At 43.6% G+C, this 13155-nt stretch overlaps 1 protein-coding gene across 1 annotated transcript in view; it reads left to right on the top strand.

The window, feature by feature from the left end:
* Positions 1 to 13155, top strand: part of Spag17 (sperm associated antigen 17) — a 96234-nt gene that overhangs the window by 41110 nt on the left and 41969 nt on the right. Inside the window, exons 16-19 of the mRNA XM_048352149.1 lie at positions 2304 to 2365; positions 2939 to 3052; positions 9542 to 9696; positions 9844 to 10025. Of these exons, the coding sequence (XP_048208106.1) occupies positions 2304 to 2365; positions 2939 to 3052; positions 9542 to 9696; positions 9844 to 10025 (513 nt within the window). The remainder of the gene's footprint in view (positions 1 to 2303; positions 2366 to 2938; positions 3053 to 9541; positions 9697 to 9843; positions 10026 to 13155) is intronic.

Raw genomic sequence — 13155 nt, 5'->3', positions numbered from 1 at the left:
CTTTTGCCACCTGGTGGTCAGACCACATAAATCTGTGCTCTGGATGCTGGTGGGCAATCAATGTGGATGTAGCAAGGTCCCATACTTTCAAGGTGGGCGCCTCTCCCTGCTAAATGCAGGCCTACACCCAGGTGCCATTCCAGCTGAGTGAGGGGGCAAAAAGAGCCTGGCTGGGCTCTCTGGAGGATGGGGATGTTGTTGTTGTTGTTGTTGATCTTACTTCAAAGGCAGTCACTTTCATTTTCCTTAAACAAAGCAGAAGTCATTTGTGAACATGTTACATGACCAGATTAGTATCAAACACGTTTATATGCCTGATCCTGGACACAAAGGGCTGAATATTTTTGCTTTTCTGGGTTCCCATGTGAGACTGGTTTTGAACTTGACAGGACCTATTGGATATTTATGGAGAAACCTGAAGGCTGATGGCTGTGAGGTTATAGGTTTAGAGGTGCCCTTTATGCTTGTTGGGTGTTTTTTTAATAAACTAACTGCTCTGCAGAGGGATCTTGTTATCTGTAAAGTAAAACAGATTACAAATGCTGTTTTTCAAAGGGATGAGAAAGCATCCATTTCCAGATGTGTCAAAAACTACTCAATCACACTGTCAAAGGATTTTGTGGTCACAGAAATCAGACAGATCAGGATTTATTTTTTCTTTTTTAAAAAAAGGGGGGAGTTTCTTTACTATTAAAGAGTTCAGCCTCATATCAGAATGTTCTCTCTTTTGACAAAAGTAACGGATGTATAATTTTTTTAGAGCATATTTTCCTAACTGGATGGTTTTCCTGCTGGATCTCGAGACACAAAAGGGAGTATTAAATGTGCCGGAAATCTGGCAGACCGCAGACAGAACAGAATGAGTTTTTACTCCACACATTTTGTGTCCATGGCTTCAAGGACACGGGGGCACCGTGCTCTATTGGGAGTTATTGTTGGCCTAAGTTTTCTCCTGAGTGGATGTGTTTCTATAAATGCTGAACGGAACCTCCAAGACAAGATGGAGCATTCGTCACATCTCCTTTACCAGTCTAAGGCTAGGTGGAGCCAGTAGTGAGAGTGGAAGTAGCTGTTGCTATGCTTCTGGAAGATGGACCCCGAGCTGCCTGCATCGGCAGAGTTTGCTGCTCCCCCGAGGAGGGGCAGAAGACAAAGCCGAGCCTTCTGTGTTCACCTCCAATCGGCCTGTCTTACAGATCCTCTTGGGTGGTTCTGCTCCCTCGAAGGCTAGTTTCCATGTGGGATATCATTTTTAGTTTTTTCCTCATCCAACCAGAAACAAAAGCCGTAGAAAGTCCCTGCTAGGTGCTACCCTTGCTTGGGGAGTACTGAGGGAAAACAACATAAAAGTAAAGGCAGCAACTTTGCAATTAGGGAGGCCACAAACTAATAATAAACAGAATTGGATGCTATTAAAGGCTACAGTAAAGAGTGAAGCAGAGGGTGAGGCAGGAGGCTCTTAGGAAAAAGCTCCACATCTGAGAGCAAGAGAGACGGCCAAGGAAAGCAAGAAAGACAGACTGACAGACCCGGTGATCTGACTGACATGGGAAGCCACAGAAGGGGAGTGGGGAGATGCAGGGGTCAGGCTGCACCCCTTTGTCAGATGTGATCTGAAGTTAGCCTCAGGATTGGAAGCCAGTTGTGCAGCAGAGGATCCTCCAGAGACCCATCTTCCCAACAGAGTCTGTGTCCACAGCACCAACTGTTGTTTCTCCAGTGGAGATTTCAGACATTCGCAGTCAAGCCCTGTGTGAGGCTTGTTCATCATGGATCACGTTTTTCCTGGTGGTGAAATAGCATTGTGTTGTAGTGTTTGTCTCTTGGTAGTTCTCTTGTCCTAGGTCTCCAGCCTGCCCCCATCAACCACCCTCTAGGTTAGAGCCACAGGAACCTGAAAGGCTTTGTGACAGCCGCCAGCACAAGAGGAGTCACACACAGTATACCATGGCTCGGTTAAATCAGTAAACATAAATAAATAAAGGAAAACCCTTGCCAGTTGTGATGCTAAAGATGCTTGGTGAGCAGAGTGTGATACACAGCCTGAATGCAGAATATTTGATGTGATTTAGACCATGCCAGATAAAAGTCAGGTTCCTTTCAAAGCATTTACCAGGACTTTCAGGTAGGCACTGATTTAGAAATATTGGCACAAACACATTCGGGAGGCAGGAAACATGCCTTTGAGGAATCACCTTTTCAGCACAGGAGCATAGATCATGCAGACAACAAAAAGGCACAGCGTTGGGTGAGGGAGGAAGAGAGCTGGAACGCAAGTGGATGTTAGTGTTTTTGATTTACAGAGCCCACCGTGAACACGGAGATCAAAGATGAAGCAAATACCAAGTATGCTACTCCTGAAAAGGTAGGGAATTGTCTTCCTGAGAAATAGAGACAGGGGAGAGGGGAAGGGAAAGGAAAGGAGATGGAAACAGAAGATAAATAGAAAGGAAAAGAGAAAAGGAGAAAGGGAAATGGAGAGGGAGAAGCACTTAAAAGAAAAGGACTCTCATCTCAGGGAAGGATTATTTAGACATCCCCACATGGGGAGAAAGGAGTTAATTTTCCTGGCTTTGCCAGCTTAAGCAAAACTTCCCGCTCCCTGCTTCTTCCTCGACAGTCCCAGCAGCTTCACACACACCTGCTCACCATACAGCCATGTAGAACTAGCTTCGTCTGGAAGGGAGCTCAGAAAACCTGCCTATAATTGCTAACAGGGCTCAGAAGAGTATAACCTAACAATAAAAATATTTAGATTATGTTGCCCATAAAAAAAAGTCAAAGGCATACTCTTTCTGGCAGCGGCTCTTCTAAACCATTGCCATATGGGTTTATCCGTACTCAGATTCCTCCCCCAATGAAATGGAGGACGTGTTGTTAGTTGATGGAGTTAAACAAATTATAACCCAAATGGGGGGGGGTTGCTGTGATTTTTCAGAAACCCAAGAAGATGGTGGTGGAGGCAAATTTGGAGGACATAAAGAAGGCACAGCAACGCAGTCTGACGGACTGGAGTTTTTCTGAACATTTTAAGCCTAAAGTCCTGCTGCAGGTATTTATGTGCGAGGTTGGGGGAGGCGTGTGATGGAGAACAGTTCACCCGCAGGCCACAGATTGCCCTCAGATCAATAGTCCCATTTATTTCAGTTATAAAATGAGTTTGTTCCCAGACCAAGCTATATAATCCTAGGAGGTCTCCTAGATCATTAAAAATGTGTTTTCCAAAAGATGCTTTGATAAAAATCATTGAAGAAAAAAAAGGAAATACACAAGTCTACTGCACATGTTTTTCGGGGGTGGGTAAGGTTTTACAATACGGGGGTGATGTAAGGTTTTTCCAATATACAAACATAATATTCATTTTATTTATTTTTATTACATTTCACAGTATTTTGTGTGGTGTGAAATAGAAGTTGCAATTGCTAGCTGGGTGTCAGTGGCACATGCCTATAATCCTAGCTCCTCAGGAGGCTGAAATGTTAGGATCATGGTTCAAAGTCAGCTGAGGCAGGAAAGTCTGTGAGACTCTTATCCTCCAATTAACCACCAAAAAGCCAAGAGTGAAACTGTGGCTCAAATGGTAGAGCACCAGCCTTGAGTGAAAAACCTCAGGTATAGTGCAAGACCCTGAGTTCAAGCCCCCAAATCAGCACATAAGAAGAAGAGAAAGAGGAGGAAAAGGAAGATGAGGAGGAGGGGTGAGAGGATGCGGAGAAGGAGGAAGAGAAGGAAGAAGGAGGAGAAGGAGAGGGAGGGGGAGAAGGCAGCTTTATATAAAAAGCCAAAGTTAATAAGACTTTTCCTTTCAAATTCAGAATTCCTCAATAACCATGCTTTCCTACAAATGATGGGTTCCTAACCAGTCATGTGACCCCATAATTTTCTCTTCACTGGAAGGGTTATGATCTCTGTGCCCCAGACCTGGTGAGCATCTGGTGAGGCCCCCGGTCTGTGTGTCCCTTGAGTGAGCACAGTGCAAGCCCTTCCCCCCCCCCCACCCCCCGCCGACTCCCAATCCTGGGAAATGTTCTACAACCATTTATTTGATAATCTTCCCCTTCCGTTTTCCCCTCTTTCCCTGGAGATCCTATTATTGCGATGTTTGACGTCCTGGGCAGCACCTCTGATATGTTTTTCTTTTCTCTATCAGTTTCTACTTCTTTGACTTTTTGCCCTAGAAATATTGATCCAGTCCTTACGCTGAGCCCTCCATGTCTGTCCTCAGAGCTTAAAGTGTATTTATAATTCCAAGTGACCTTTTATTGGATAACTTCAAGCTTTTGGATATAATATCCGTGCAAGTGTAAAGCTCTTTGAAGTTACTTTCTCCTTGAAGTGCCACCCTTTGTCCTCCAAGTTCCTTTTCTTCTCTTTCTTTATATATTTTGGGTGGAAAAGGAGTGTGTTAGTGTTTTTTTTTTTTTTTTTTTTGGTTTGTTTTTCAGGTTCAAAAGAATATCTAATATTTTCCTCCTTGTTCATATGAATAATGAAATACCAAAACTATGCTAAGGAGTTCTTTGCGGGGAGGGTGTCATGCTAGAAAGTGCTGTGGCAGGCGAGGGAGGGTAGCTGGGCTTCATTGCTGGTAATTTTACTGAATGGGTCCCTTGGCAGGTCCTTTCCTATTGGTATATTAGGTCTGTTCTCTTGGGACATTTAGTTTGTTGGTTTTGTTTTTTGGGTTTTTTTTTGTTTTGTTTTGTCAATCATGGAGCTTGAACTCTGAGCCTGGGTGCTGTCCCTGAGCTCTTCAGCTCAAGGCTAGTGCTCTACCACTACAGGGCCACTTCCAGTTTTCTGGTAGATAGTTGGAGATAAGAGTCTCATGAACTTTCCTGCCTGGACTGGCTTTGAGCCATGATCCTCAGATCTCAGCCTCCTGAGTAGCTAGGATGACAGGCATGAGCCACTGGCATCCAGCTTGGACATTTAGATTTGGCAGAAATAAAAAAGACCTAATCTCTCTAAAAAGTATAAATGAATCTGCTCTTCAGGGTTTGGGGAGGTGAGTGTGGAGAAAAGGAAGGGAAGCCTCTCGTTCTCTCTCTAGACCCACATCTTCCTATATGACAGCCCAAAGTCACAGGATGTGTGTACACACAAGTGAAAGTAAATGATGTACACAATGGATTTCAAGACTGGGTATCAAAAAACCAGTACAGCTCAGTAATCGTTTTCATACTAATTACATCTTGAAATGCTAACACTTTTTTGTATGGGCCAGGGCTGGAGCTGGAGCTTGGGGCTTTGCCCTCTTGCTCAGCTTTGTTCACCCAGGGCTGCCACCACTTGAGCCGCCACTCCACTTCCGGCTTTTTGCAGAAAGAGTTTTACAGACTTTTTCTGAGTAACTACAAATTTAGAATTACCCATGTGGTTCAACTTCATGGTTCAGCTCATATTCCTGCCATATGGCACTGACTTTGACATCTACAAGGCTTTCTATTTCTGGAACGTTCTTGTCTGTTGGTGTCTGTGGCCTCCTCTCCTTAGACCCTATTGGGTCCCCTTGTAGAGACTATAACCATCCTGCCTCTGCTGGAATGGGGGACAAGCGCCACTGTCTGGACGGCGGCGGAGGGGACCGCAGGACCCAACTATGATGACTGACTTTGTCTTCCAGTTGTCTCTGCTCCCTTCCCCCACCCTCCTGGTCTGCAATGTTCTCGCAAATGTCGGCCTGACCCCATGCTCACCATATTCCAACCAAACCCTCCACAGCTAGGTCTTCTATCGGTTTCTTCTGAATTCCAGAATGGCCTCTAAAACTTTGAACCAGATTTAAGGGGAGAAATTGATCCACCCTGTTAATTTTTGTTCCCCCAGAGCCTGTTGCCTGGTGCTTGGCAGATACTTGTTCTGACTGACTTAGTTCACTGACTAGTAAAACCACAGTATTAACACAGAAAAAGGGAAGAAGCTAATTAACAGAGAGAAGAAGACACAATGTAAACGTTTCTCTTTTTAGAATTAATTTTGTATTCAATTCAACATGTCTGTTTATGAGTACAATGCATCTGGATCAATGTTACCCCTACCACTTTCTCCCCAGCCTCTCCTACCCCTACCCATTCTGTCAAGTTACCTGGTTCTATTTCCCATATATACATAGAGTATTAGAATTGTTTTTGTCCACCCTTCCTCTCTATTTACCTGCTCTCCCTCCCTCCCTTTGACCTCCCCCATCCCAATAACACAGGTCTTAGCTTCCTTGTATTTTATTTTGTTAAACTATAATTCCTTATTTTAAGGAGTTTTACCACTGGACTCCTCACCTGCATATCTCCTACTTTAATCAGTTTGTTTGTATATATTTGTATGTGACCCTGTGGCTCACATCTGTAATCCTAACTGCTTCAGGAGGCTGAACTCTAATGATCAAGGTTCAAAGCTAGTCCAGGCAGACAAATCCATAAGACTCATATCTCCAATTAGCCTGCAAAAAGCTGGAAATGGAGACGTGGCTCAAGTGGTGGAGCACTACCAGCCTTGAGCAAAAAAAAAAAGCCAAGTTGAGAGCATGAGGCTCTGAGTTCAAGCCCCAGTACTAGCAACAACAACAAAAAAAAAATCAGTCACTGATTGGAGAGCTTGGTGCTGTATTTCTTAGTAGGCAGAGATTGCAAGTTCTTCCTGCCAACAGGAGAAAGGATAGATGATGATCATTCACAACCACATGTGTGTTCTTACAGTCTCAGAGGAAGAGAAGTCAGTAATAACAGACAGCACCTTACATGGGTTTTGTTTTTTAATTACAAAGCTATTTACCATACACAGGCTTCTCCTATTGGCTCTCAGGGGACAGATGTTAACGTTTAAGTGCCACGTCATAAAGACACCCACACAGGGGCCCAGACGGGGAAGGAAGTACATTGTTTTGGCCACACTAGCAGTATAGAAATGAAAGCCATAGTGCAACGTGATTCCTAATTCTGTCTTTCAGATCACTCGGTAGAGAGCCCAACTTTGTCTATACTGATTGATACTGAAAACCCAGACCCAAACAAAAGCCTTAGCTGCCCACTTCCTTTTCATGAGGACACTTCCCTTGTGGTTGATTGTGGTGGGGAGGACATAGATAAGCAGCTACCCATGCCCTGCAAGACAAGGAAGGGCGAGCCAGGAAGCAAACAGCATCATGTCTCAGCATAGACCACACTCTGCTCTCCACCAGGCACCATGAGTGAGTGGGGAGTACCCAGAAGACAGGTGTATGAGGGCAGCAGAGCTTAAAGACTGGCCTGAGTGCCAGCCTCTCCAACCCCACATTCCTGGGTGAGTTACTTGTGCTCTCTCAGTCCCAGTTTATGTGATATTTTGAGTGCAGAACATCGTAGCCCTGGTCTCGGTCCCCTTTGGCTGCCCTGACACAACGTGTAAGACAGGACACCTTACACGATCAAAGTGTATTGTCTCAACAGAAAAAATAAGAAGTAGAGCTGGGTAGAACAGTTTCAGGAACCCGCATGGTTGGGCTCTGGAGCGGGCTAGCTGCCTGGCTGGCAGAGGGAGCCTTCTCCCGAATTCCCATATGGTTGAGAGGGAGCAAGGGCTCCAGTGCTCCCTGGTGTGTGGGCATAGGCCCTGTCCTGAGGGCCAGAGGAACCCACCTCCCACCCGGGGCCAGGGGTTAGATACATGAGCCACCCTTCCTTCTTTAATAGTACTGAGTATTGTTAAATGCTACAGTAATTGCTACATGTGGGTTGAGCTTTTATAAGTCTTTAAACACTTATTTTGTCTTCTATCAGTTATATGTAGGGGAAACTCATTGTTGTTAATGCAATAGACCATCATCTCACTCCCTCTAAGAAACAGCTCCCTAGACAGGCTTCCTGCTTTTGTTCCACAGGTGTGAATGGTCTGTGTTGACAGTGCTCAATCTTCTTTATTTCCTCCCTCTACCCACAGAGTCTGTTTCTCCTCCTTATTCATCACCAGCTTTTGTTGGGGTTCTCTGTGCTCCACTCATACATACTTGTGATGGGTGTGAACACCCTTTCAGTGCTTTCTGTATCTTTTACTATCAGGCCCTTCTCTTACGCCTGACAACACAGAGTGGAGGACTGTCCATCAAGCTGCCTAGGACAGTTGCTCAGATGACCCTCATGACATCCCACATCCCATCTCTCCACAGCTGCTTCGTGCTCAATCACAGTTCTGGCTTTAGAAGAGTCGGTTCCAACCATGGCTATTTCTCACATCTTGCACTGGTCTTTTTGCTCTCGTTAGCTTTGGTGAGCTCTAGGAACCATTTTTACCAGGCCACAAGATGAGAGGAGTGCTTCCCCTGGTGATGGACAAGGCCTGTGATTGTTGCAAACACAGTCCTTCATTTGCATGAATGGCTGCACTGTGACTAATACAAACACTCTCCTCCCACCCCATTCCTGGCTAGAGAAGCAGACTGCAGCTCGCTCTGGCTCCTGTGCTGTCCCTACACATTGCCACATTAGGCCCAATGGAAGGTTCTCCAGAGCAGTTGATTCTTTGACTACTTTAGATCTTTTGTGGCGAGTAGAAGCACTGAGCTGGTACCACCAAGAGGAGATGGCAGAGCAGCTGCAGCAGCAGGAAGAATGTGGTTGAAGAGTCCAGAGAGTCACCAGGGCACAGTGAGGAGCAGAGCTTGCAGACAACAAAGGGGACAGAGGACAGTGGAAACCCCAAGCCAGGGATGAGAGAGCATGAGCCCCAGCTGCCAGAAGAGTTGCAGGGAGCTGCCCAGCCCTATGGCAAGATAAGCCCTGCCCCACTGCCCCCTCCTCCAGGGGAGGCAGTTGTGGCGCTAGCTGGTGCTGATGGTGGCCACAGCTGCCACTGTGACTAGGTGCTGAGGATTGCACGGGCTTCCCAGTGCTGGGCCGCTGAAAACCAGAGCCCAGAGCAATGAGCCTCCAGAGTGACCATACAGGGCCCAAAGGCTCTGGCCTCCCACCATCAGCCTCTAGTTCTAGAACGAAGGTCGATACACCTCTAAGCCTCTCAGCCCAGCTCACAAGCCTATCCATTGTGGAAGAACTCCTCGTCTACTTGCCATTTCTGCCTTAGTACAGCGAAAGGACCCCAGCCAGCTGCAAGACAAAAATCATATGAGGGATCAAAGGATCAATATGAAAATTTAGAGTAGCCAGGGATACAACTCAGCCCATAGCACCTATTTACCTGCAATTTTCAGTGATGTCACATGATAAAATACAAGGTGGACCACTGCTTGCCTTCATCATTGTTTTCCATTCCTAATGAAGAACCTTTTTAGGGAATGTCTCTCTGCTTGGATCCTATTTTTTTTCTATAAAATTTCTGAGATGGTTCCCCAAATATAAATCTCTGAGGATCTCATTTCCTACCACTTAGAAAAGAATCCTGGGGGAATACAAACTAGACTAGCAATATGGAAAACTAGGAAAGGGAAACAAGGAGGACAAAGATAAGCTTGAACAGTAAAGAGACCCATCTCTTACAATGCAATAATGATGATGCCATTGTAAATAATAATAAATTGATGCCATAATAATGCAATAACATTAATTTTCAGGTTCTTCAAGAAGCTCATCAGCAGTATCGGTGTGTGGATTCATACTACCATACCCAAGACAATTCCTTGCTTCTAGTTTTCCACAATCCAATGAATGCACAACGTTTGCATTGTGAATTTTGGGATGTTGCTCTTCACTCTAATGTTGGATTCAGGTAACTAAGTTAGAGAGTTCAGTTACTTCAGCAGTTGAATGAGTTCATTGTTATTTAGTTGCTTACATGATTCAAGTGAATGAAAACATGTATGTGCTGACTTCAGTGATAACACACTCTCCATCTCTTCTATTTTACCTTGTCTAGGAATTATTTAGAACTTGTTGCAAAGACGATTCAAGATTGGGTCACAGAGGAAGAAGCTAAATATCAGGAACTTAGAATGGCAGAGGAGCTGGAGAAGGCCAAGGCGGCTGAACAAGAATTGAAAAACTTAGCTAGTCTCAAAAATTCTCCCAGCAAAACATTCTCTCCCAAAAAATCTAAAAGTAAATACTCATTTTGTGTGTGTGTGTGTGTGTGTGTGTGTGTGTGTGTGTGTGTATGCTTGTGTGCGTGTACACATGTGCACCGGTATTGGGGATTGAACTCAGGGCCTCTTATGCTCTTGCTTAGATTTTTTTTTTTTGTCAAGGGTGACACTCTACCACCTGTGCCACATCTCAATTTTCTTTTACCAATTCACTTTATTCATAGAATAAAATCCAAAGACAGTCACCTACCTTTTAATTTGCTTAAGACTTAATTTTTTTTCAAAATTAAAAGGAGTTATCTACAAAATTCCCATGATCCTTTGCTTTCTCTAATAAGTGGAATAGTTGCATTCCACTCACAGTGAGATAACACCTGAGAAACAGTGAAATGTTTCTCCTACACTGGCCCCACTTCATGTACAATGTGTTATGTAGATGCGACATGATATATTCTCAAATGCCAATTGTCTTTATTGGTAGGACTGGTGTGATTAGTATCTGAGATGTGTTGACAATATGTAAGAGAAGGCAGGCACTGGTGGCTTATGCCTGTGATCCTAGCTACTCAGGAGGCTGAGCTGTAAGTACCAAAATTTAAAGGCAGCCTGGGCAAGAAAGTCTGTGAGACTCTTATCTCTAACCAGCAAAAAGCTGAAAGTGGAGGTGTGGCCCAAGTGGTAGAGCACCACTCTTGAGTGATAAATCCAACTAGAGCTCAATCCCCTGAGTTCAAATACCAGCACCCGCACACGAACAACAACAACAACAAAAAGCAAGCAAAGAAAATTGAGAGTTTGTGGGTTTCCATTAGAATAATTACAGATTCCAACAGTGATGTTAAATTAAAGTCCTCCTAAGTGGGCTTGCTAGGAGGAAAGTGGAAAGAAAGGAAAGGCCATTCTTGGAGGGAGATAGCAAGCAGAGATTAATAGGATCTTGGACCAATCCGCATCTTTAGTTTCCGTTTTCTTTTTCACTAATTTCCAGGGCTTGGAGCCCATGAGGTAAAGGGAAAAGAGGATTAAAGTACATATTTAGAAGTATACTAGAAAAATGAAATATTTGAAACAGTAATGCAGTTCAGCTAGAAAACAAAAAATATTTTCTTGAGTTTTGTACAAAAGACATGTACTCTCAATTAGTAATATTTATTATTTACATTAGCCAAAATTGAGAGTGATTTCTCATAAAGCAGCAAAGCTATGTAATTTCCATTTTTTGTCATCTTGCAATTACCAGAGGAGTTGTCACATAGCCTGATTTTTTAAAAATTTATTTATTAATTAAATTTTGTTGACAAGGTGTTGTGCAAAGGGGGTACAGTTACATAATAGGGCAGTGTGTACATTTCTTGTGATATCTTATACCCTCATTTTTCTTTCCCTTCCCTAGATCAGGTAGGCATATATACAATATACAGTGTACCAGAAACATATAGAGTAGCCATGTGGCATACGCCAAAGGAAATTCACCTAGGACTTTAAATAGAATGTCAACAATAGTTTGCTTATCCTTGACTTATATGATCATACATACATAGCTTTTGATCTATTGTGATCCACTGAGAGGTCTATTTTTCGCCTTTATATGTTGAGTAGTTGTTTAGTTTTAGTTACATAATGTAGGGTCGCTGACCCAAACCTGTGGGAAATACCATTTGACAAGAAGTTTTTTGTTTTGCAGACCTGGTCTCTACTGTCTCCCCCTCCCCCACCTTAACAGTCATATATCAAGGAGATCATGCCCCTTTGTTTTCTGTGTTCTATGCTTGTCTTGCTCAACATTATTTGTTCAAGTTCTGACCATTTCCCTGTGAATACCAATATTTCACCATTTCCATTGTGTATAGGTACCACATTTTTTCGATCCATTATCTGTGGAGGGGCATCTGGGTTGTTTCCATATTTTGGCTATTGTGAATTGTGCAGTGATAAACATGGAAGTGCAGATGTCTTTTTATATCCTGAGACCTGTTGTTCAGGATAGATGCCTAGGAGTCGTATGGCTGGGTCATAGGGTAGGTCTATGTTGAGCTTTTTGAGGAACCTCCATACTGTTCTCCAAAGTGGTTGTACTAATTTGCACTCCCATCAACAATGGAGAAGGGTTCCTCTTTCCCTACATCCCCTCCAGCATTTGTTGTTGCCTAAGTTCAGAGTATAGGCCATTCTAACTGGAGTGAGGTGGTATGTCAGGGTTGTTTTTATTTGCATTTCCTTTACTGCCAGGGATGTTGAACATTTCCTCATATGTTTCTTTGCCATTTTTATCTCTTCTCTTGTGAAGTCTCTCTTTAGCTCCTTTGCCCATTTCCTAATTGGTTTACTGGGCTTGGAGGGGGTTAGTTTTTGGAGTTCTCTGTAGATGATGGATATTAGGCCTTTGTCTGTACTGTGCTGGTAAAGATCCTTTCCCATATGGTTGGCTGTCTTTCTAGTTTTGTGGCTATGTCCTCAGCTGTGCAGAAACTTTTTATTTTGTAGTAGTCCCATTTGTCAAGTCTCTCCCCTATCTGTTGTGCCCCTGGGACTCTATTCAGGAAGTTCCTTCCTGTGCCTATAAGTTCTAGCGTCTTTCCTACTCTGTCCTTCAGTAGTTTCAAAGATTCAGGTCTGATGTTGAGGTCCTTGATCCATTTTGAGTTGATCTTGGTGCATGGTGATAGGCTAAGGTCTACTTTGAGTTTTCTACATATGGCTGCCCAGTTTTCCCTGCACCAGTAGTTGAAGAGGCTATGCTTTTTCCATTGTATGTCTTTAGCTCCTTTGTTGAATATCAGCTGACTGTATGAGTGTGACTTTATTTATGGGTCTTCTATTCTATTCCATTGGTCTTCAGGTCTGTTTTTATACCAATACCAGGCTGTTTTTGTTATGATGGCTCTATAATAGAGCTTGAAATCTGGTATTGTAATACCTCCTCCACTGCTTTTTTTTTTTGCCTAGAATTGCTTTGGCTATTCTAGGTCTTTTGCTGTTCCATATGAATTTATGGGTTGCTTTCTCTATTTCAGTAAAGAATGTAGCTGGGATCTTGATGGGGATTGCATTGAATTTGTATAGCAATTTGGGCAATATGGCCATTTTTACTATATTGATTCTGCCTACCCATGAGCATGGGCGGTCTTTCCATCTCCTTCTGTCCT

Source organism: Perognathus longimembris, chromosome 7 (assembly GCF_023159225.1).
Source record: "Perognathus longimembris pacificus isolate PPM17 chromosome 7, ASM2315922v1, whole genome shotgun sequence".
NCBI lineage: Eukaryota > Metazoa > Chordata > Mammalia > Rodentia > Heteromyidae > Perognathus > Perognathus longimembris.
Note: the sequence above shows the minus strand (reverse complement) of the source record. Positions and strands in the feature narration are given on the sequence as shown.